The sequence below is a fragment of the Mus pahari genome, chromosome 6 (assembly GCF_900095145.1).
Source record: "Mus pahari chromosome 6, PAHARI_EIJ_v1.1, whole genome shotgun sequence".
NCBI lineage: Eukaryota > Metazoa > Chordata > Mammalia > Rodentia > Muridae > Mus > Mus pahari.
Window position 1 is genome coordinate 58,058,832 of NC_034595.1, and position 25,653 is coordinate 58,084,484.

The 25,653-nt window shown below is 45.3% G+C and overlaps 1 protein-coding gene across 2 annotated transcripts in view; it reads right to left on the reverse strand.

Annotated features, from left to right (window-relative positions):
• Positions 1–14,274: 14,274 nt before the first annotated feature.
• Lrrc42 (leucine rich repeat containing 42) overlaps positions 14,275–25,653 on the reverse strand; it is a 22,848-nt gene continuing 11,469 nt past the window's right edge. For both annotated transcript variants that reach the window (XM_021200517.1, XM_029540237.1), the window contains exons 3-8: positions 23,621–23,752; positions 21,603–21,721; positions 20,419–20,507; positions 19,877–19,990; positions 16,563–16,647; positions 14,275–14,746 (exon numbers count right to left, since the gene is read on the reverse strand). In XM_021200517.1, the coding sequence (XP_021056176.1) occupies positions 14,493–14,746; positions 16,563–16,647; positions 19,877–19,990; positions 20,419–20,507; positions 21,603–21,721; positions 23,621–23,752 (793 nt within the window). In that variant the 3' untranslated portion in view covers positions 14,275–14,492. The remainder of the gene's footprint in view (positions 14,747–16,562; positions 16,648–19,876; positions 19,991–20,418; positions 20,508–21,602; positions 21,722–23,620; positions 23,753–25,653) is intronic.

A 25,653-nucleotide genomic window follows, 5' to 3' on the forward strand; every position in this document is an offset into this window, starting at 1 on the left:
GTGAGCCTCCCTCCGTAGCTGACACCCGGATCCTTTCACCAGAGCGAGCACCAAACCCTGGACAGCAAGGGCGGGAAGAAACCTTTGCTATCTACCAGTGGCACCAGCGCCCATTGTCTCTAAACAGGAATTGTCTTTCCTCCTTTCAAGTGTCTCAGCCACCACTTGAGCACGTCCAACGACAGGGTGCTCACCACCATGACAGGGCGCTCACCACCATGTTAGGCATTCTAACAAGATGAGGTGTCTGCCTCCATCACTTTAGGCCTGTCAATGGCACCACATAGAGGAGTCATGCTCTTTAAGTTTAACCCCGTGGGGTAGAAAACAAGGCACACACATTTCCCGTCATTGCGCACCTCAGGCGGAAACTGCTGAGTTCAGGGCGGCTGTAGCTTGTTGCTCAACCCCCCAGCAGCCTCGACGGATCACATGAGGTTGCACGTGGCACTTGGGACCTGGTGTCTTTCTAGTTTCTCAGTCTCCTGGAGGCTGGCGGCTGTAAAATAGAAGACCCAAAGAAAGCGCAGCTCAGAAGAACCCCTCAATGCCTTTAGCCTGAGTCTCAGCCCTGCATCACCCCACAGTCACCTGCAGGTTTATATTTCGGTTCTGAAGCCAGAACGCCATTCCCCTACATCCCTTGCATCCCTTCTGGCTTCATAACACCCAGGCCGGCAAGGACAGGGGTGCTCATTAGACAGATGGGGAAACCAAGGCCCAGGGGATGACTCACCCAGGGTGGACCCTGTGAGGTTTGAAAATGGCATCTAAGGAGCACCTGGGCCCTGGCCATTCATTTGTTCTTTCACCACTTGTGTATTCCTTCACCCATTTCTGAGCTGAGCTGATCTGGGAGCTGGGGCTGGGAGCTGGGGGCTGGGCCCCCAGAGAAGAGGCCTGGGTCCTGGCACATGAGCAGTAGGGGGCCTTATAGAGAGCCCACCTCATGCCATGCAGGGATGAGTGAGACAGCAGAACTGTGGGGTCCCGTGATGCAGCTTAAGGGATGGTCAGCCTCAGCAATGCCCCTTCAGCTGGGTTTCTCTGTAGAAGGTGGGGGCTCTTTTCAGGAGGAGGGCATTCATGATTGGTCCATGAGCCATGTAACAGTTCTGATTAAACCATGGGTTATTCAGCAGGTGGGAGGAGCCAAAGTATGGGCATATGCAGGAAACGAAGATCCTCACTTCATAGTAAGAGTGCTGGAAACTCAGAATAGCCAAAGCAAATCAGTTTATTTTGTGACCTTGCAAGGCAACAGCTTAGAAAGGCAGGCTCGCCTAGGGAGTACAGAGGGTATTTATAAACCCTAACGTATGGCCCTCCCCGATCTTGTGAGTGACCAGGAGGGCACAACCTTACAGGCATCGAGGCCTCACCTGTCTTTACTTTTATGTGCACTCATCTGTTTTATAGCCTGTGTATTTCAAGGCTTCTCAGACGCAGGCAAGCTTGGCTATGAGTAATTTTCTAGTCTCGACTTTTAGTATGGATGGGGGTGTAGCTCAGCAGAGTGTGGGTCAGGGTAGGTAGGCATCAGCAGAGAGCCAGTGTTCTCTCTTCAGCTTTCACTGGGACTAAGTTGGCTCAAGGCACCTTCAAAAATGAATCATCAAATTTCTCTTACATGGTGTGTGTGGGTCGGAGGCACAGTAGTGGGGAGGGAGTAAATCGATACAGGTAGTGAGAATCAATACAGGTAGCGAGAATCAATACAGGTAGCAAGAATCAATACAGGAATCTCAGTTCATCCCAATGGCAGTGGCCAGTGAGGGTGCCATCAGGGAAATTAAGCCCAGAAAGTAGGCTGTTTTTTTTTTGTTGTTGTTGTTGTTGTTGTTGTTGTTGCTGTTGGGTTTTTTTTTTTTAAAGATTTTATTAATTATATGTAAGTACACTAGATATCTTCAGACACTCCAGAAGAGGGCATCAGATCTTGTTACGGATGGTTGCGAGCCACCATGTGGTTGCTGGGATTCAAACTCAGGACCTTCGGAAGACCAGTCAATGCTCTTAACCACTGAGCCATCTCTCCAGCCCCGTTTTTCTTTTTTAAAGATTTATTTTATTTACATGAGTACACTGCAGCTGTCTTCGGACACACATCGGAAGAGAGCATCGGATCCCATTACAGATGGTTGTGAGCCACCATGTGGTTACTGGGAATTGAACTCAGGACCTTAAGAGCCAGTGCTCTTAACCACCGAGCCATCTCTCCAGTCCCTGAAAGTGGACTGTTTAAACAGAATCTAAAAACTGTCTCTTGCTAGGCAGTGGTGGTGCATGCCTTTAATCCCAGGACTCAGGAAACAGAGGCAGGTGAATTTGTGAGTTTAAGGTCAGTTTGGTCCAAGATAGCCAGGGCTACATGGAGAAACCCTATCTCAAAAACCATAAATAAATAAATAAATAAATAAATAAATAAATAAATAAATAAAAACATACTTGCCTCAGTGTCTTGGAAGATAGTGAGTGGAGCACTTCCTGTGTAAGCATAAGGACCTTAGTGTGAGTTTTCAGCACTTACAGGCAAGGCAGGTGTTGGAATGGGCAACTGTACCTCTAGTGCTGGGGGAACCGATGTACAGTGTGCAGACAGGATCCTGGGGAGGCTGAACAGCCATCAATCAGCCAACCCGGGGAACTCTGGTTCAGTGGTAGACCCTCTCTCAAAAGACGTGGCAGGGTTACAGAGAGCTGGCCCAGCAGAAGGCCCCTGCTCCCAAGCCTGATCCCCAGAGTTTGAGTCCTGGGACCCACGGGAGAGAACAATCTCCCGGGGCTTGCCCTCTGCTGACACGTATGTTCACACATGTTCACACATGCACACAAAAATAAATGGAAACGGGCTGGAGAGATGGCTCAGCGGTTAAGAGCACTGACTGCCCTTCCGGAGGTCATGAGTTCAAATCCCAGCGACCACATAGTGGCTCACAACCATCTGTAACGAGAAACAAACAAACAAAAACCTATAGGCTTGAGAGAGTGGGACAGGAGCCAGAGGGAAAAGGGAAGGGGAAAAAATAAATGGAAACATAAATAAAAGAAATAAGGTGAAGAGCGGTTGATGGAGACACCAGTGTCAACTTTTGGCCTCCATATGCACACTCTTGTGCGTGCACATGCGCGCGCACACACACACACACACACATACACACCCCTACCGCACACATGCACCATACACAGTAAGTAACTTGATTAATTAAAACCTATCAGGGAAAGGCAAGGCAGCTTCTGCAACACTAAGGGCAGAGCACTGTGTGCATGTGTGCCGATTGTGTAGCATGACACTATGGAGCATCTCACTGTTCCTGAGCATGGTAGTCTCAGTGCCTGGAGTGTGCAGACCAGATCTAGGGGCTGGCTTCTAACAGGGGTCCTGGCTGCGGCCACAGTTTGTTTTCAGCAGGAGGAATACATTGAATTTCTTCATGTGAAGAGGGACTTGGAGGGAGGCTGGGAATCAGGGTCTAGCCCAGGCTATTCTGCAGGCTCATTGAGAGGAGGTACCTTGTTCATGCAGAAGACTGGGGTGCCCAGAGGACCCGTGGCTCTCACCAGCATCCGCAGTGGGGGTCTGCGAGGATTTCCCCTGCACACTACTGTAAGCCCTTATCAGCCTGCCTTGGTGATCCCATTTTATCTCTAGCCTACCACCATTCCATCTGGTATCATTGGACACAACTTCCCAGAAGCAGAGAGAGAGAGAGAGAGAGAGAGAGAGAGAGAGAGAGAGAGAGAGAGAGAGAGAGAGAGATCACAGCTTTTTAAGACCTAGGGGTTCAAGGTTGACAGCCCCAAGTCCAATGGCTACTCTAAGCCTCCTGAAGTCTTGCTCTTTAAGCCAGGTCTCCGCAGATGGGAAGCTGGAACCCGGCAGGTGCCACAGAAGGTGTGCAGGAGGTAGCTGGCATGTGTCCCTCTCTTGTTTATTGGTCCTTCATAAAGGAGCAGGTGCCACAGCCACCACCCAAACAATTCTCTATAAGGGATTCCAGGAAGATACAGGCCTGGGGCCTGGGCCAAGCCGACCCACCCCTGGCGCCAGGCCGCAGAGCAGCCAGAGAGACAGCTCAGCAGCCAGTGCCAATATTTGCCCTGGCCCCACCTCCCTGTCCCCAGCCCCAAGATCAAGGCACTAGATACAACAGGTTCTTTGCTGTGCAAAGGTGAATGGCTGGAGGAATGGAGGAATTTAAAGTGACTCCAGCTGGGCCCCACGGTTTGGGTTGAAAATCTGTTCTGGGTTAAGATGGCACTTGCCTGCCATCTCTGTTTGCTGGGGCTCTCCCTTCATCCTTAAGCTCACAGACCTGAATTCTCTAGATCCCTTAGGAGGCTCAGGCAGGCTTTTGACAAGAGGACCGGGGTTGGCCCAAAGCTGCATTGCCCAGTGGCTAACATAGGGTTCTGAGGACCACACAAACTCCAGAGCCACACAAGTACTGTCTGTGTCCCAGAATCCTTTGCTTCTCTTCTTCTTTTGAGACACAGTCTCATGTAGCCCAAGGTGGCTTCAAACTCACTATGTATTCAAGTCTGGCATGAGTCTTTTTTTTTTTTTTTTAAAGATTTATTTATTTATTTATTTATTTATTTATTTATTTTATGTGTGTACACTGTAGCTGTCTTCAGACACTCCAGAAGAGGACACTAGATTTTTGTTATGGATGGTTGTGAGCCATGTGGTTGCTGGGATTTGAACTCAGGACCTTTGGAAGAGCGGTCGGTGCTCTTAACCGCTGAGCCATCTCACCAGCCCGGCATGAGTCTTTACAACATACGCGCGCGCACACACACACACACACACACACACACACACGGTGGGGATGGATGAGAAAGGAGGAGAGTCTGTCTCAAAAAGTTAAAAACACATAATAAAATGACTAATGGCAAATTATAACAATGTACTAAAACGACGTTGCTGGCTTCATGACTTTTATTTGGGAACTAGGTTGCTTTCCTTCTTTCTTTTGAGATAGAATCTTGCTATGTGGCGCTGTCTGGCCTTGAACTCACAATCTTCCTGGCTCAGGCTCCCAGATACCGGGATCATAGAAAGGTGCCACCAAGCCTGGTGGGCCACTGTTAAGTATGTTTGCGCCACTATGAGGAACAACTTTGATGGCGGCGAGATGGGACAGCTGGGGCATTTGCTGGAGAGATGGGAAACGAAGCTGAATGGTTCACGCACTGTGGAAAGAAGCAGAACTGGCACAATCACCATGGTGATGTGTACATCCAAGCTGCTGCCAAGCGCCGTGTCCGGTCCGTGATCCTACCTCAGTTGGGGTCTATGCTGATATCTATGGCTGTGTTGCCACCTAAGGCCATCTGGATGTCAGTGGTCTGGCCTGCTGCCTGAGACCATGTTGACGTTCTGTGGGCATGCTGATGCTGAGGGAGGTGGGGGAGGCAAATGGGTCAGAGTGGCCTGTGCTGCCACCTGGATGAACACGGCCCGTGCTTCCACCAGGGGCCATGTCTGGGTCCTTGGTCCCATCACAGCTGGGGTTATGTGTTGATGTCCCAGGCCCATGTTACCACCAAAGGTCATGTGGATGTCCCTGGTCTGGACTATTCCTGAGGCCATGTTGATGTCAGAGCACTGGGCTGAGCAGGCCCCGCCCCTCATCCACCACCACACCCTGGAGAGGGGCCCTGCCTCTTGCCTGGGCAGCAGAGAGCTGACTTTGGTTCTGGAAAGCTGGCCCCACCTCTTACTGGCTACAGTACCTGGGAGAGCTGGCCCGTCCCTTGTCTGCCTCGAGGCGGCACATCTCTCCACCCCTCCCACCTTCTGCTTAAGATCACCGATTATACACACACACACACACACACACACACGCACACGCACACGCACATGCACACACACATACACATGCGCGCGCACGCACACACACACACATACACACACACCAGCTGAAGACTACATTTCCTGCATACCAGCCTTACAGAAGAGCCACTGAGTCTCTGCCTGCTTCTAAGGATGAGGGACTGGCTCCTTCCTGACTCTGAGAAGCTGATTCTACAGATTTTCAGATCTTTTTTCAGGTCAGTCTAGATCCAGAAAATGTATCTGTTCCCTTGGTTTCAGGAAAGCCTTCCTTTACAACCTGGGGACCGTCTCCCAAGAGGCATCTCAAGCCGTCCCATAGCCCTGGCTGTTCTTGTGGGGTCAGTTTTTAGCCCATCTCAACAAGTCTGGAAGCAGAGTTGGACACTGGCTTCCTCTTGTGAGCTACGACGGTTGAGCTGGCCTGGCCACTACTGTCCTGCAAGGTAAGGACAGATGTGACTGGATTGCTGGTGACCACTGACTTTTTTCTTCCTGGGCTTGTTCCTCGTAGCATACCAACACGGGTCACGTCTCAGTCTTTTTTGACAAATGGCCCCCACACATCAGGTTTTCCTTTGACATCCTTCTCTACTTCCAGTCAAATTGCCTGTGTCTGTCTCTTGTGCCCTTTCTGCTCAGAAGCCATAGCTGAGCACTGCCACTAGCTTGGTCATTCTTGTTTTCCTCAGTTTCCATAATGGCACACTGTCCTGCCTTCCTGTTTGATCGTCTCTTCTCACTGAACCCATCCTCTGCCTCTCTCTAGATACTGCTACCCTCTAGGGCCCCAGCCATAGCCATCTATTTGAGGAATTCCTTTCTTCCCTTTGGAATATGAGGATAATTGCAGAAGTCTGATTTTATTCTCACCCCTGGCTTCTGTTCTTCCAGACTCCTCACTGACGGGCACTAATTTCTCTCAGCTCCATCATTACGTCCCCCAGGCCCCAGCTGTGCTGTGTCTATTCTGACTCTTCACCACAGAAGAGAGCCTGCCTGGCAGCAGGTGCGTCAGCAACACACCATGAGTGAAGGAGCATGCTCTGTTCTGCATCCCTCTGCCTCACCTCACGTCTCACATGGCTCTCCTATGGCCTGCCCTCCACATCAGCCTCAGAGACTCCTCTCTGAAGCATGGATCCCTCCCAGGCTAAGTTCCCCCATACTCTATGATCTCCTGGAATCGGTCCTTGGCGACAGCTCTAGCTTTATCACACAACTCTTTACTCCCACATCTCTGCTCACCCACAGCTCCCCCTGAACTCCACATGTGGAAATACTGTCACTGGTTTGCACACTCCAGAGAATCCTGAAGGCCTGGCCCCTGTCCTCTGAGACTTGCTAGCTCATGTGCATCCTTCAAACCCACTTGGGCATCGTTATCACTTGGGAAACATTCTCACCTCACAGCTTTTCATTACCCATTTGAACATCTTGCCGTGGACTCACACTTCCCAAAGCATGCAGATATCATAATATTGGCTACACTCAGCAGGAGGTAGAAAGTCACTTCTCTGTTTTTCTTAATTAAGAGGACGATGTGACTATGTGACTGGAAGAACAGAAGCCAGAGGTGAGAATAAAATCAGGCAGAAAGCAGTTACTTGAGGGCAGAAATTGTCTGATTTGCTCTGCCTACCTGGGCCTGCTCTAGGTGCCCAATAATTGTAAAGTGATAACTGTGCTGGCCAGGTTTCCCCAGAGAAGCAGAATAGGTGTCTCTCTGTGTGTATATCTGTCTATCTACCATCCGTCTGTCCATCCATCCATTCATCCATCCCATCCATACACCCGTCCATTCATCTTCTCTAGCACTACATATCTGAGAGACTTGTTTTAGTGAACTGGCCTGCGCAAATACAGGGGCTGGCAAGTCCGAAGCATTTGGGGCAGGCCAACAGGCTGCAAGTCTCCCTTCTTCACATGGTCTTTTCTCTCAAAGCTGGTTACATGATATGCATATTTTGATGGGTAATATGTTTTAATCAACATTTACTAATTTCAATGTTAAGCTCATATTTTAAAAAGGAGCTGATTATTTTGGGATATATGTATAATACACACACACACATATGGTATATTTAAAATATATTAAAAAAACAATTTTTAAAAAGAGGCCATGAATTTGAAAGAGAACAAAGAGACACACATGGGAGAGTTTGGAGGGAGAAAGGAGAAATGGGAAATGTAATTATAATCTAAAAAAAAAAAAAATGGGGCTGGATATGTAGCTCAGGGTAAGTGTCTGCTTAATATGTGAGGCCCTGAATTTGATCCTTAGAAAACAACAACGCATTTTCAAAGCAACATGTAGGCTGGTGTTTGACCACATCTGGGCACCATATCTGAGTCGCCTCGACACAAGGCTGACAACCACAGTGAACCTCGGCTTCCCCACTTACAAAATAAATAGTTGTTACCATGTTCTAGGATTCATAACTGTAATATCTAGGGTAGGTTTGTGCTCCCACTCACAATCAGGAGTCCATTGTTAACTACATTTTGCAGATAAGGAGACCGAGGCGGCAAGAGAAAGAGATTTACTGAGTAGAAGGAGGAAGGACTGGGCTGCATTTTCTGATTCTCAGCCTAGAACTGATCCATCTGGCCCTGAAGAATTAGCTTTGAAATTTGGGAGAAAGGAAACTGTCAGAGCAGGAGCTGACCTGGGGTCAGCTACAGAGGCACACACCAAGCCTGGGGGCATCACCCCGATAGCAGGATAGGCCTGGGACTATTAGTTTATTTGCTTACGCAGAAGTTTCACTTCCCAGCAATAAGACTCAGACTCAAAATATATTTTCAGATACCTTGGCCATATAACTAGGCTTTTCTCTTATTAGATCATAACTTAAATTACTCCATTTATTCTCAGCTACACTCTCATATCTTCCTCAGGCAGATCTTATAAGCCTGGCTCTATCCCAGAATCCTTCCTGCCTCCCGGATGTCCCACCATCTATTCTACCCCTTCCTATTGGCCACAGGTTTTTTAATTGACAGGTGATGCATCCATACAATTAAGATATTCTCTCTACAACTTGTTTACTGTTTAGTGTTTATAAGTGTGAGAGTGCATGCATGTTTACACCGTGATAAACATGTGAAGGTAAAAACACAGCTCATAGGCATCAGTTCTACCCGTCACTTTGTGGGATCCAGGGCTCAAATTCAGATCTTCAGTCCAGCACACAGGTACTCCTGCCCAGTGAGCCATCCTGCCAGCCCATCTCAGGAATTCTTGACTGTAATTTCTCTTTTCTAGTAAAGAGAATATAAGCATAGACAGGACTTGACACCTGGAAAATCTGAGCCCCTGTTCTCTACTTGCTTGGAGTCATATAGGACAGAAAGTTGCCAGAATGTTCCCATACAAATCTATGGCACTAGGCCTTCGTGTTTCTGCCAGACTGTGTCTGCCAAAGCCTTCAGCGGAAGGACTAGACACAGCACAGCTTCTGATGAGGTGTTCTACTCACCTGACTTGGTATAATTGTTTCGTTTCAACATTCCAGAAAAGCAGTTAGGTTTAAAAGAACAGAGGAGGAAGCTTCAGATCGGAAAGCAATCCGCAAGCCACAGGCTTGTCAAGAAGCTACACACCCCAGGCTTTACCACGATCAGAAGAGGAGGTGGATGGGGAGCCAAGGTTCGCTAGTCCTTAAATGCTCTGCCTTTCCCATTCTTCCATACTTTCTCTGGGCCCCAGGTTTGGTGATGGGGTGACCCACCTCCTTGCCAGTGTTCAGCCCACCTAGCCCCTTCACTGCATTACCCCAGCCCTCACTCCCACCACCACATGCTTCATTACTAATTCTGACCTCTGTCTCCTCTTGATAAAGATCCTTGAGATCCTCATGGACAATCTGGGATCATCTTATCCAGAGCTTGGATGTGGCAAAACACTTGCTTAGCGTGCACAGGCCCTGGATTCTACCTTCAACACACTAAAAATAATCCTCCTTAAGTTCCCTTAGGCCTATCACCAGTCTCTGTCCTTATGCAGTGTGTCCCCGGTTTATGGGAAGCTATTGCTCGGCTGGCCACCGAGGGTACATATCCAAGCCACTCTGTGTGCCATACATCATGGAAGGAAGTCTTGGAGATGGCTAAATGGTTAAGATCACCTGTTCTTCCAGAGGACTCAGGTTGTGTTGCCAACAGCCACATTAGGTGGCTCACGACCAACTGTAACTCTCTCACCCTCTCCTGGCCTCTTTAAGCACCAGGCAGGTATGCCATACAGGGCACTTACATACGTTTAGGCAAATTATCATACACATGAAGCAATGAATCAGTGGTAGGAGGGGATGGAGTTTCAAAAGACAAATGCCAAATGGAGTCTTCTTACCTTCACAAATGTACACACACACACATACACACACACACACATCACACACACATACCACACAATACAAAATCAAACTAAGAAATAAAACAAGCAATAAACAACCACAAACAATTTTAAAATTTTAAGGCAAAGCATTGCTTATCCTAAGGGCTAGGGATACAGCTTAATGATAGAACATTTGCCTGGCATATATGAGGCCCTAGATTTGATCAACAGCTCTAGGAAATAAAAAAATAAAAAAATAAAAGGGCTGACCCTCCCATGTTTGACAAATATGAAGTAATTACCCTAGCCATATTATACCAGAGAAAGATGTTGACTCCATGTACTACAGGGTCACTGAGTAAGCAGGGACAATACCACCTGCAGGAACTCTTAAACCAGGTAGTCTTAAACCTTTAACTGCAGCAGTCAGTAGGCAGAGGCAGGAAGGACTGGTGGTATGGCAGTGATGGTGTGCATTTGGGGTGGAGTGGTCATTTTAGGTTCAGGTTTGATTGACAATATACACTGTGTTTGACGAGCAAAGTTATTGGCACTAGGAATCTGGTAAGGTATGCTACTGTCTGCCTAAATATCATTTTAAAAAACAACTTTTAAATATTTCAAAATAGGTGTGTGTGTGTGTGTGTGTGTGTGTGTGTGTGTGTGTGTGTGTAGGTGCTGAGGACGGAGGCATCGGAGTCCTTGGGAACTCAGGTTACAGGCAGGCCTGAACTACCCAGTGTGGGTGCTAGGAAACAACCCCCAGCCCTCTCTCTGCAAGAGCAGCGCAGTTTTAGCCACTGAGCAATCTCTCAAGGCCCACAAATGACATTTTAGAGCTCAACTTTATGTGCACAAAAACCAGTGTGCACTGTGCTGGTCAGCTGTGCTTCTCTGACACAGACACAAATCTGAAGATAACCGAGCTAAGGGAAGATGCACTTGGCTTGATGTTTTAGTGCCTTCGCTCAAATGTTCTGAGTCGGTCAGTAAGGCAGGGTGTGTGTGTGTGTGTGGAGCAAAGCCTCACATCGATCTCCCAGCAGCCAGGGAAAGACCTCTGCTTTATAATAAAGCATATTTCTCTTTGTTTTGAGGCCTTGAATTTGAACTCACTATGTAGCTGAGGATGACCTTTAAGTTTCTGATGTTCCTGCCTTCATTCCCTGTTTCTGTGGTTCTGCAGTTTGAACCCAGGCTCTCACATATATAGGCTAGTCACACATCCTACCAACTGAGCTACATCTGCATCTCGAAACTCCATCTCCCAGTACCAGTTTTCTGCATTGGCTCTCCATTGCTTTAACAAAATACCCAAAAGACCTGTGGTATACCAACTTGGAAGAAGAAAGGCTAAGACCAGGGATGCGTAGTGCGTCAAGGTGGCCCATGCTTGTAATCCCTCACTTAGAGGTCTGAGGCAAAAGGGCTGAGTCCGAGTTCAGTCCTATCCACATGCACATTGAGTTCGGGGTAAGTATGGATTATGTAGTAAGGTCCTGTTTTAGGCCTGTGGTGAGACAGGATACCAAGGAAAGAGTATGTAATGTAAGTGCGTTACACATACAAGAGAATGTATAACATGGCCCCAGGCCTCAAGAGGCCCTCAGAACTTAGCACAACTGACTTTATCTTTTTTTTTTTTTTTCCTACTTTCTTTCTTTTTTTGGTTTTTGAGACAGGGTTTCTCTGTATAGCCCCAGCTGTCCTGGAACTCACTCTGTAGAACAGGTTGGCCTCAAACTAAGAAATCCGCCTGCCTCTGCCTCCCAAGTGCTGGGATTAAAGGTGTGTGCCACCACTGCCCAGCCACAACTGACTTTATGATGGAAGCACCATGCAGGTCCTAAAACTCAGCAAAGACAGCATCACCTGCCAGCATTAAAACAAAGATCTAATCCATCAAAGTCCATAGTTCTGGGGAAAGTCTCTAATAAATGTATTATCCTTGCTTTTTTAGCCCCTGTGGTATTGCTTCTGGCTAACTGCTCTTGTTAACTGAAGTATGTCAACCCAGAACTTGGTTTTTTGTGCTTAAAAGCTCACCCTGAGAAAGGTTCATTGCTATACTGGGATCCCAAAAACCCAGTATAATCACCGGCTGGCTAATAAACACTGCCTTTTGGCTAAAATCCTTCTCTGAGCAGTGTTCTCCGGTGGCTACCCTACAACACAAGGGGTGAAAGCTGCTTGGCCCAACTGCTATCATGTGAGTGAAGAGTGCTTGGTTCTTCTAACAGAGTCCAACCCAGACCTATCAAGACACAAACCCACAATCCATAATTAATCCATGAGCATGATTGGTGCCCTCATGAGCCAATCACCTCCCAAAGCCTGTCTGTGAGCACCAGGGAATAAGCCTTCAAATTCTGAACCTTGGGTCCATTTAAGAGCCTAAACTTGGTGTGGTGGTGCCCACCTGTAACCTCAGGCTAGGCCATATAGTGAGACAAAACATAGTGTCTCAAAACATCAAGACAAGAACCCCATAACACGCTCTGTATTTGCCTTATCATAAATTTCACAAGCCCGAGCTTTTGCTATGACCCTGGGTGGTCTTCTGTATAGTGGTAGCACCAGGCATAGCTCAGAATAGCAGATGTAAACCAACCTGTAATAAAAACTTGGCTAACCTCCAGTGTTCCCAAATGTCAAATCAATGTTTTCAATTACTTGAGATACTTTCTCTCTTCTTTAGTTGCCTATTTAAGTCTTGCTGTTAACAGCCTTTTAAATATCGGTATGTCTAGAACAGTTCTCAATCTGTGGGCTGTGACCCTTTGGGAGTCACATAGCAGATATTTACATTATGATTCATAACTAGCAAAATTACAGTTATAGAGTAGCAACAAAATAATTGTATGGTTGGGGTCACCACAACATGAGGAACTGAATTAAAGGGTTGTAGCATCAGGGAGGTTGAGAAACTCTGGTGTAGAGACAGAAATAAAAGATAATTCACAAACCTAAGTCATGTATGCCATCTAAATTTTCCTAGTACCCACAATTAGAAGAGTAAAGCCAGGTCTCATACACCCCGGGGGGCCTGGGACTTACTAGAGGACCTGAGCTGTTCTAGGACAGGGATCAGAGGCATATGTCACCACCTCTACTCCAGAGTATTTCCCACAGACATTTTAAGAGCTGAACATGGGAGCACTCTGCCCTCACGCTTCCAGATCAAAGTCTTTTTTTGTCCAGAGTCCAGTGTTTACACAGCTAGGCGTTAAGAGCATTGATACTCACTGGTATCTTCTAGGTGCTTGCTGAAAATGCTTAATCTTTTAATGTAGCCCAGGCTAGCCTCAAGTTCCTGATCATTTGGCCTCTACCTCCAAATTTTGATAGCCACATGCTTTGCTCATCTAGAAATTCTGAGTCTTAAGCCTTACTCCAGACCTGCTGAAGTTAACTCTTGCTAAATTGCTTGATCTGCACAGTCCTCACAAGGGTGCTTTTAAACAAGAGTCTCCTGGTGCCAGGTGTAGTGGCATGCACCCAAACTCTGGCTAATCTGCCAGCCACCTGTCTTTGTAAACAAACAAACAAACAAACAAATGTATTGGCAGGCAGCCATATTGATTTACTGTGTATAGCTGGTTATCTGTAAGAAAATTCTTGTGGCCTGAAAAAACCTACAGTATTTATCATTGGGACTTTTCCAGTAAATCTTAGGATGGAAAAAGCTTCTGCCCTCTTACTTCCAAGACTGCTGTGAGTCACTTGGGTTTTAATGAATACCTTCAATGGCTGGGATTTCAATAAATGCTAATGATTGTTGAGAAGGCAACGAAACAGAATGGGCTTTGCAGCCAGCTAGAAAGAAGCGTAAGCTCTCACTCCCTGTTGTAAGCTCTGTGATATTGAACACGCCACTTAACCTCATGTTAGAGGTCCTTGGCTCTGAATTTTGGCTAGTTTCATGTACATGCTACGAGGCCAGGGCATGGCCCAGGAAGCATACAGTCAGCAGCAGCTTCATTCACATCTACGTTCTATCAGCTGTTCCACACTGCAGCAAGAGCAGGTCATGCCAAAGTCATTAGTTTACATGGTGCTTCCTCCTGTGGCTCCAAGCTGCAATCCACAAGCAGAATTCAACGAGAGCAAAAGAGTTTATTTGAAAAAATTACTATGTATTGAAAATATACATTAGAAATTATTACATACGTCCATAGCCTTCCCTCCCGCACCACAAAAGTAGAAATATCTGCTTGCTATGCTAATGCCATAGGTAAATCCAAACCAAAAGAAAATCACCAGCAGTCTGCCCTCCTCGTGCTGAGGTGAGGGGAGGCTGACTGTATGTGTCAGTCAGTAGGAATTGAGCAAATCCCAGTCTTCCACGGCCAGACACACACATTTCTGCTTGGCCGACTGTGGCGAGCTCTGCTCCTGCTCTGACTCCTCGAAAGCTCTCTTCTTGCTCTTCTTTGATTCTTGGCTCAACAGTGGCTCATGGCAGTCCGGAGCCTCCTCCCTATAGAACTGGAGTTTTCCAGAAGAGTTCATGTGGGTCTCTGCGAGGGGACATTTCCTTGTAACTTCTGTGAGAGCTCGATTCTTGTCTGTAGGAATAAGAAATGGGTGAGTTTTCTGTGCTCGTGGGCCAGGACCTGCCAAAGTCTGAGACCACCCAGGACTCAGACAAGGCCCTGGGGTGGTCTGGACTGAATGCCCGGCAGCAAGAGTGGCAGATACACTATCACGGCAGAGGGGGAGGTGGGCACTTACTGGGTTCAGTGAGTCTAACAATAACCAATTTTCTTAATTTCCTATGAATAAAAAATCTAGAATAACACAGAAATAAATAATGCATATAAAGGGACAGTGTCAGACACACCCTCAAAACTAATAAGCTGTTGGCTTCTTTTTTCCTTTGAAAACCTGGACCTAACTCTGACCTCTGCCCCTGTAGTAAGTATCTGGTGCACCCTGGGGTTCTGATTTTGTTATTGTTTCCTTCAGCCTATCACTTAATTTTTGTTTAAAATGACAAAATGAACATTTTCACCTATCTCCAGAATGTTTCTATTTTCAGAGCTGATGGACCCAGAGCCTTGTGCGTGCTAGACAAGTATGCTACCACGAGCTGCAGCCTTCATCCTCCAGAATATTTTATTGCCTCCACTACGGTGTGTCTGTAGGTATGATGTGAATGTGCATGCACATGTGGCACCGTGCATACAGAGGTCAGATGACAACTGTTTGGAGTCAGTGCTCTTCCATCATGGGATCAAACTCAGGCTGCCAGGTTTGCAGGGATGGATGGCAAGCACCTTTCCCAGTGAGCCATCTTACCAGCCCACAGAACTCTTTACCTTAAAAAGAACTCTTTACCTTAAAAACTAAAAGTCTGTAACCATTCAGTAGAAAGTCCTTATTTCCCTCCCTCTGACTGCTTCTCTTTCTCAGTGACCCTGATGCTCTGGGAAGCTCACAAAGGAGCAATCATAATAGAGTATTTGTCCTTTCATGACTGCTTTGTCTCATGGAGCATGTCTTCAATGCTCATGTGTCAAAACACCCTTACCTTTTTTAAAAAAAAAAACAAAGGACTGGGGCTGGAGAGATGCCTCAGCAATTAGGAGCACTGGCTGCTCTTCCAGAGGACCCAGCACCCACATGGCAACTCACAGCCGTCTGTAACTTCAGGATCCGACAACCTCACACAGATATACAAGCACCAATGTATATAAAATAAATAAATAAATAATAGAAAGTTAAACAAAAAAGATTTATATCATCTTAATTGTATGTAAGTGTGTGACTATGTGCAATAAATGGAGGCATCTGGGAGGCCAGAGATATTGGGTCCCCTAGAGCTGGAGTTTCAGGTGGTGTAAGCCACCACTTGTGGCTGCTGTAAACTGAATTCAGGTCCTCTGGAAGAGCATGAGCACTCTAAATCACTGAGAGAACCATCTTTTTATCCCATATGTCCTAGCTTTCTAAGACTGGATCACACTCCCTTGTACATAAACACTGCGTTCTGTTAACCCACCTGTCTCCTGCAGGGCACCTGGCTCACAAGTCTTTTTTTTCTCTCATGTTTGAGACTGAACACATGGCCTTGCCCATGCAAGGAACCCTTGATCACTGAACAGCATTCCTAGTTCTGCTCCCATCTGTTGGTGACACTCACTGTCTGTGCTCTGCTTTCTTTTGTCTTTGGAGTGAGACAGATACAAGTAAGTAATAAGCAGCAGCCTTCCTCATGGCAGTGTTTGCACCCTGAGCTATGCTGAGGGAATGCCTTGTCTTAGTGATCTTAGAGTAAGTTAATACTGCTACAATTAATTTTCCTACAGAGAGAAGATGGGCTGATTGTTTCAACAGTGTAAAAACCCAAGAGCAAAAACTTCAAAACATAGAATTTCTCACAGAAGTACTGAGCTGCCTTTCGAGGCTCCACATCTTTCCGCTGCCGCACAGCTTCCACGCTCACTCGCTCCCACTGCAGAACGATCTAAAAGGAATTTGGAAAAACTTAAACCCAAACAAAACCTTGCTGTTTTAATCTCAAACTTGTCTCACTGTTCCTTGCTCTCTTCCCTTTTTTTCTCCTCTTTTTGTTGTTTTCCTTTTTTTGTACCAGGAAGGCAAACACTGTTCCTCTTAGCTAGTCTTTGCTCCCTTTCCTGAAACACAAACCTACTGATAACTTTTATTCATAAGAATCAAATCAGTTTAATCCCAGCACTTGGGAGGCAGAGGCAGGCGGATTTCTGAGTTCAAGGCCAGCCTGGTCTACAGAGTGAGTTCCAGGACAGCCAGGGCTGCACAGAGAAACCCTGTCTCGAAAAACCAAAAAAACCAAAAAGAAAACAAAAAAGAATCAAATCGGATAGTCAAAAAATATGTATGTGTATGCTGCAGGCCAGCCTGCTGAGCTCACTCCTGCCCAATTCCATCCTGTTCTAAGCTAGGAATGAACTGCACAGCTTTAAACACTAAAAGCTAAAATCACAGTCATAGTACGTTTCACACATCCCAGTCCCTATGCCTTGAAATACATCTGTAATAACTCATATCTCCTTTGTGTGTAGGATGCCCATATTTCTATATCCACGTTACAAATGTAACTTTACATTTTAGCTGCTGCTGCTTTCTTTAGAAATGACTGGACATAATAAACAGTATGTGACAAAATGAAACATAAGTGATTATTTCAACATATTTTGAGTAAGAAGAACTTTGCATTTGATACTTCTTACTATTGCAATGCAATGATCATAATGACCATAAATGATGAAAACTACTTGCAGGATACAGAGCAGTTCAAGTATTACAGATCTAGTATGGTAGAACACACCTGTAGTTCCAGAACTATGATTTTGGGGCCAGTCTGTGATACACAGTGAGACTCAAGATATAGACAAACAAAACTACAAACCGTAAGTGCACATTTACTGGCCAGAAAGCCCATTGCTAGTGATTTAACTTCTGAGCCTCACTTTCTTGACATGCTGACTAGAGCTTAGAAATGGTGTGTATTCCACAGGGCTGTTACAAGGACTGCACAGAGGGCTATCAGTGTCTATTATGCAGAAAGCACTCAGAATGTATTAGTTATGGGTCCTTCAGTGGTATTTCCTGGGATTGGACAATGGGTACTGATCTAAGGGAAGCCAAAGTGGACTAAATCAACTTGGTGACCTGGGAGAAAATAGAGACAGTCCTTCCAGCAACGGAAACACAAAAAGGGCTAACTGTGAATACAGGAAAAGAAAGCAAGTTTGGACAAACTGACTTTGAGGTTCCAAGAAGACACTTGTAGGTAATATCTGGGAAAACAAATGCTTCTGATAGATTAGTAATCATTTCTTGACGCTGTGAAACAGAGGTATAAAAGGGAAGGAGGAATCGGCTTGGAGGAAAATCTCCAAGGCATGAATGTTTATATTAAATGTCATATAAAGCCAAGGAAGGTGAGCACTAGGCTACCTGGCAGCTTCCAGAGACACTTAAAGTAAAACAGGTCAAAACCAGACTGTAAGGGAGGGCAGCAAGGGGTGCGAGAGCTAAGAACAAAGAGAACACAGATGCCCTGGCGGCGAGGGACTCACTGGAGTAAGGATAACTGACATCACATAGAGAAAGCAAGCATCACCAGAAGGGGACACTGGGGATGTGGGGTGAGGAGGCAAGGGAACGACAATAAATATGACAGAGGAAGCTGAAGGCTTTCAGGAATAAGACTGAAAGAAGAAATAAACAAACAAGGACCTACCACTAACATAAACTTGTACAGTTGATTTCTTTAAAAAGAGGGAAGTAGAATACAGCAGGACAAGGAGTGATGCTTGGAGACAGAGACGGACGTGGGTTCCTGTTCGACACCTCCCTTTTCAGGGATGGGTCTGGCTGGAGTTCCTGCAAAGGATCAGGAGGAAGCCAGGAAACCACTCCCTTAAAGCCCTGGAGGTCCCAGGTGATGGCAGGAAGCTACACTGGTCCAGTTTACTTACTTCAAGGCCACACTGTTAGAGGTGTTTTACTTGGTCTTCAAAAAAAGAGAAATCCTAGCTTTTGTAAAGAAGACTCAATGTTTCCTTAGTCATACAGCTAGCTACTGAGTTTATGAGACTTAACTCTCAGTCTCTGACTCCATGACCTGTGTCTTTCCACCATGTCACCTGCTACCAACCTGAAGGTCTTGACAACAATCATGTATCCAAAAGATGCACCTAGGATGGAACTTGGGGTCCACAATGGCAATTACTGAACCATGCCTATCTGGAGCCAGTTCCAAATGGTTCTGAAACACATGACACAGGTCCACAGGTCCTCCTCCTTCTTCTTCTTCTTCTTCTTCTTCTTTTTTTTTTTTGGAGACAGGGTTTCTCTGTGTAGCCCTGACTGTCCTGGAACTCACTTTGTAGACCAGGCTGGCCTCGAACTCAGAAATTTGCCTGCCTCTGCCTCCCAAGTGCTGGGATTAAAGGCATGCGCCACCACACCCGGCTGCAGGTCCTCCTTCTTATCTACTGGGAAGTGATGCTATGTTCAGGCTGGTGGACAGATTCTCCACCGTCCATCACTTCTGGCTCAGAGCCAAGGAAGAACTCAGGACAAGGTCTTCCATGCTTCTGTCAAGAATCAACAGTTAAGTGTCTGAAGGGGAAAGGTACCCCACACAGGTGAGCTGCTATCTACCTGGTACCTTTTGACTTTCTATTCAAGGCTATACTTTACCACCCGGGAAGGGCAGAGAAATTCAAAGGCTAGATCTTTCACTGGCAAAAGGCAAGAGAGACAAAGATCAAAGAGACTCCTCACAAAGGCTCTGGAAAAAGAAAAGGATCAGTCAGATTTGAAACCTTTACAGTGTGACACCAGTTAATTCTCTCTGGAATATAGCACACTGTGAGACAACAGAGCAGATCTCCTCCTCTTCCTCCTTTTTTGCTTAGTGAACCATAATTTACTTATCTCCTGGATCATCTGTAGAGTAAGATGGCATTCTAGGCCTGAGGCCCAGTCTCTCAAACAAAGCAGGGACATATTAAGATCTGACGTCCAATACTACTACCTCCTTAAGTAGATGGGTCAGTAACAGACTATCACCATTGATGACTGAGGTGAGGGGTACAACTGAGGCAAAAAAGTATCAAAGGGATTCATGTTTATCTGACATCTAGGTACCTAGAACTAAAATGAAAAGCTGTATTAACTGTAGTGAGAGGCCCGCATACCTGGTCAGCCCAGCCCTCAGTTTTGCAGTTACTATGATCAAATTCCTTCAAAGGCACTTTGGAGTGAACAAGGCCGATGTTTGTCCGGAGCTTGTCCTTAACGGCTTTGATATCCTAGTGAGGGAGAAACACCAGATACATGAATACATCTCCAATTCTTACTTGTTTTTAGTAGCAAAGACTACCATAAATTAGGTATGGCAGTGTATACCTATGCTTCCAATACTCTGGAGACTGAAGCAAAGAGGATCATGAGTTCCAACCCAGCCTGGGCTAGCCAACCACACCAAAACACCATACCAGCTGGGCATGGTGACATATGCCCATGACCTTAATATTCAATAAGCTAAGGACAGCTATGAGTTTGAGGCTAGCCTAGGCTACATGGGAAATTCAAGCCCAGGAAGGGTGACGTAGTAACTATATCTCCAAAACAAAACAAGACCATCACAAATACTAGCTATTTCTAAACTTCAAGTTGTAACAGAAGCGAAGTCCCATATCATAAAGCCTGTAAGGCTGAAAGAGACCAAAAGCCTTACCTTTAGTCCTGTCCCAGAGATATCCAAGCGATTTAATTTTCTAAATGAAAACAGGTATCCAATCCCAGCATCCGTTATCTCAGGGTTACCTAGACATCAAAAACAAGGCAGCGCTCTGTCCTAACTGTTGGTAAAACCCCCCACAGTAAGCTCGGGGGAAAAGCACCAGGCATCAATGAGCAGGGCGAGTGAATGTCCCTGAGTGAATTCAATATGAAGTCTTATTTTCTCTACTTGCAACATGAAGCAACCACCCTAGATCCTTCACAGTTCAACTACCTAGGACTCTGATGAGCAGAAAAGTACAGGATCAAGGCAGTTATCCCCACACTTAGGAGCTGTGGAACTAGTGAAATGGCGCATACTGCCCTGCTCGTCACCAGTTCACTTCTGACGTAATCACGGGCATGTGCTGAGTTTGAGAAGACTTTCAGGGTACTGACAAACAAGGGGCCATCACTACTGTTACTATCTCGTTTGTCAGAAGCTTTTCTTACATAGTGCCTTTTCACATCAGAGAGTACTGCTTTAGCCATTTCCTCTAGGAATCCTAAGCAGAGTGGCAGCAATACAGCAGATGTTCAACAGGTATTTCCTCAATAGGTAACTTCCCTGGAAGTATGCCAGGGGATTCAGCAACATTACTGTACAGAGGCCAAAACCAAGGCTCAGAAGTCAAGTAATTTTCCCAAGGGTACAAAACCACCCTCTGTCCTCTCCTCTGCGGTTTCTACTCACTGGGAACCAACCTACCTTGCCACGGGTGGTATTAATGGACTCTCAAACTGCTGACTCCTATCACTGGCGTCAAATTAATCTTAAGTTAGCATGAGAGTGATTTACTCTGCCCCTTAGTAGGTAGGCACTGATAAAAAGAACAGAGCTGGCAGACGCTACGGATCAGAGGCTCAGAGTAGAGCCAAATATCCTCATGTATGCTTTTACCATTACAGAAGGGCCCTGCGGGCTATACGCTGAGTGTCCTGGGAAATCTGAATGGCCTTTTCCTCTCTGTAGGAAGTGGTGGTAAGCTGCAAAAGGCACTGGGTCAGGAGTAAAGAGCCACTGGCCTCAGTCCTGTTACTGGACTGTAACAGCTCCTAGGCCAGCTTGCCTTTTATCCTTCACATAGGGGAGTGATGACCCGAAAGCCAATCTCCAGACATTAACACCCAGTAACTTACAAGACAGGTCTAACAGCGCTAGATTCTCAAGGCCTCTTTTCATCACCCGCACTGGTGCTGTCATTTTCCGAATGCCTGCATCAGATAAGCAATTATCCTTCAAGTGGAGCTGAGTGACACTAGAGAAACAAAAGCCATAAAAGTATCACTTAATGAATGTTGTTATTTTAGATTTATTTATTTTTATGTATATGAGTACACTACAGCTGTCTTCAGACACACCAGAAGAGGGCATCAGATCTCATTACAGATGGTTGTGAGTCACCATGTGGTTGCTGGGAATTGAACTCAGGACCTCTGGCAGAGCAGTCAGTGCTCTTAATCACTGAGCCATCTCTCCAGCCCTTAATGAATGTTTAAGAACATACTTTGAAACATTTCACTTAAAAACATAAAATATTAACATTTCCAAATACTATAAAAGATCACCCAAATCTCACTAAAATATTGTTCTGTTTATAACTGTTCTTTCCTATTGATATTCTTGAACTTTTGTAAATTTTTAAAAATAAATTTTATGTGTTCAGTGTTTTGTCTGCACGCATGTCTGTATACTATATTTGTACTTGAGGAAGCTAAAATAGGGCCCAGGATCCCATGGAACTGTAATTACAGAGTATTGTGAACCATCATATGGGTGAATTGAACCCAGATCCTCTCCAAGAGCAAGTGTTCTTAAACATTGAGCCATTTTTCCAGTCCCAATTTTTTTTTAAAAGATTTATTTATTTATTATATATACACTATTCTGCCTGCCATTTATGCCTGTAGGCCAGAAGAGGGCATTAGATCACATTATAGATGGTTGTGAGCCACCATGTGGTTGCTGGGAGTTGAACTCAGGACTTCTGGAAGAACAGTCAGTGCTCTTAACCACTGAACCATCTCTCTAGCCCCCAAATTTTTGTAAACTTTTTCTTACAAATACTTATTCTGTGTATAGACAGGGGTAGAGATGTATATGCCATGGTGACTGGGTAGTCAGAACAACTTGAAGGAGTTGGTTCTTTCTACCATGGATTCTAGGGACTGAACTCAAGAATTATCAGGCTTGGTGACAAGTGACTTTACCTAATGAGCCAGGTTTCCAGCCCCAATTTTTTATCAATTGCTATAATAAACTAGGACAAATAAAACAGACAAACAAGGGACAATATTTTTCAATCCTTATGGTTTTGACTACTACAGGTTAAATAAAGGTTACTTAGAGGCTCAGCAGTTAAGAGCACTGACTGCTCTTCTAGAGGTCCTGAGTTCAACTCTAAGCAATCACATGGTGGCTCACAACCATTTGTAATAGGATCTGATACCCTTTTCTGGTGTGTCTGAAGATAGTGTATTCATATGCATAAAATAAATAAGTAAATCTTTTTTGTTTGTTTCTTTATTTTTTGAGACAGGGTTTCTCTGTGTAAAATAAGTAAAACTTAAAAAAAATAATAACAAAGGTTACTTAGAAGCTGGGCATGGTGGAACACATCTTTAATCCTAGCACTAGGGAGGCAGAGCCTGGCAGATCTTTGTGAATTGGAGGCCAGCCTGATCTACAGAGTAAGTTCTGGGACAGCTAGGTCTCTGTTGCACAAAGAAATACTTTAATTAATAAACAAACAACCAAGAAAGGTTATTTAGAAAAAAGAACAAATAATCTTTCCTAAGAGCTTTCCAATCTATACTGCTATACCAAGTGAACAAAGGTTGAAAGTGTTTTTAGAAAAAAAATTTAGTAAATAATACAGGAAAGTAAGTGACATTCCTTAAAATGATTCTACGGGACTGTCCTTTTAAAAATAAAACAGGGCCTAGAGGATGGCTCAGCAGTTAGGAGCACTGGATGCTCTTCTAGAGGACCTGGGTTCAACTCCCAGCATCCACACAATAGCTTACAATGCTCCATAACTCCTGTTCCACGGGATCTGACACCTTCACACAGACATACATGTAGTCAAACCATCATTGTACATAAGATAAAAATAAGTAAATAAACAAAATGTTTACAAGCAACAGTGGGCTGGTACCTGGACAGAGCCTCATTGGTGAGATGTTCTAGAAGCTCATGTTCATCTCCAAGCCAGCAACAGGAAAGATCCAGACGGGTCAGCTCCCGGAAAGACTTGATCTCTTCTAGTTTTTCTGCAACCACCAAATACCTGTGCAGTGTGGAGAGCAATCAATAGCTTGTCATCATCTTTTCAAACTTTCAGGTTGTGACTTTGTGCCACAGTCAACAAGACATTACTCCAAAGTGCCAAGAAATAAGCACGTAACACTAATGATGCTATCACATAGGTTGTATTAATTAGTAAATACCTCAAAAAAAAAAACCCTTTGTATATGATGATAGAATCAACACCTTTTAATAAACAGAAGAGTGAGCAAAAGCAAGTCACAATTAAAAATCCAGTCTGTCATTAGGGGGACCTTGGCGGTAGCTGGGCTTCACCTGGGGATTTCCAAACGTACACACTGCCTTTTCTTTTGCTTTTTTCCTTTTTTGAGGAAGGTCCTTCCCCTGTAGTCTAGGCTGGACTTGATTTAAAAGTCTCCTGTTTCAATTACAAGCACGAGCCCACGCTTTAATGTGCATATACTAAAAGGTATTTAAAAAACCACCTAGCACATCGCATTTTATCTTTCTACTGAAGCTCAAGCGTGAGCACCCGTCCACACCACTGGATCTGTTGCCCTAACTACCCTGAAAGTATGCTACAGCATGACTCTCATTTAGATGCTTATTAAGACAAACTATGAACATTAAGTGACTTAATTACACTAGAGCACCTTGCCAAGCTGTTATCAGGAAGCATCAGGGAGGCCTCTGGAGAGGAAGAGATCAAAATGGCATTCCACAGCCTGGCTGGGCTCTGCTCTGCCTTCTAGTTGTTCATCTATTTCTAATGAGGTCACAGGAAAACATGAAAGGGATTAGATGTGAGTGGAACAGGAGAGAACAGGTTCCTAGGATACTAGGGAGGCCTGACAGTGGCCAGAGCATCTACTTCTCATCTCCTTTCCTCCGGAAGCCTGGGATGTCTGCAGAGAAGAATGTGCTAGGGTTAGTGAGAGAGCACAGCGCTCTTACTCAGCAGGACCTTAACTGGATAATCAGAAGGGAAGAATGGGGTGGGGCTTTTTCCTTCCTATAACCAAATGAAATTATTAGTGTTAAAGCGACAACTGGCCTACTAGGTAAATGGGTTGAGATGCTGGGACCCTTTTTAAATGGAAAAGTTTAAACTGCCTGGAGACAGAGCTCAGCTAGGTACATGAGTAAGCATTACTTGCCCAGACTACTGTAGCTGCACTGAAAATAAAGCTGCTTTCTACCTTCTGACCTCAGTTCTGAAGTGTTAGTGGGATTTAGGGGGTTACTGGCAATTAGAGAAAGGAAAACACACATCCTCTGATCAATTACCAAAGGATTTTTAGTAACTCTGAAATTAAGGATGAAGAACATAATGCTGTGTGATGTGATTAAGAAACATCACGGAACTCAAGGCTGAGGATTGGCACAGACAGTACTAGATGCTAATCTAGGGCACAAGGCTCCAGATTCTTGTTTGCAGCTTGTCTTCCAAATGACCTCTGAAGGCCCAAACGGTAACGAAACAGCAAAATACGCACAGATATTTCAGTGCAAAACAGCCCTGAGTTTTAATTCTTTTTATTTTACTGTGGGGAAGAAGCAGAGACAGAGACGGTGGGGAGAGTAAGAGGAGATAGCTCGCTCTTCCTACCTCATGTGAGCTGTCAACCTCAGGTTGTCAGGCCTGAATCGCTGGGAGCTGCCACTCTACCTGTTGAGCTACACTGCTGGGCCCACTCTGTATTCGGCTTTAATTACTTGCTGCATCACTTAACCCCTTTGAGCTTCAATTTTTTCCAGCTATAAAACTGCATCTTCCCATTCTTTCTTTCCAGAATTAAGAAAAACAAACACTTTCAAAGTATATCGCTGGGCTGGTGAGATGGCTCAGCGGGTAAGAGCACTGACTGCTCTTCTGAAGGTCCTGAGTTCAAATCCCAGCAACCACATGGTGGCTCACAACCA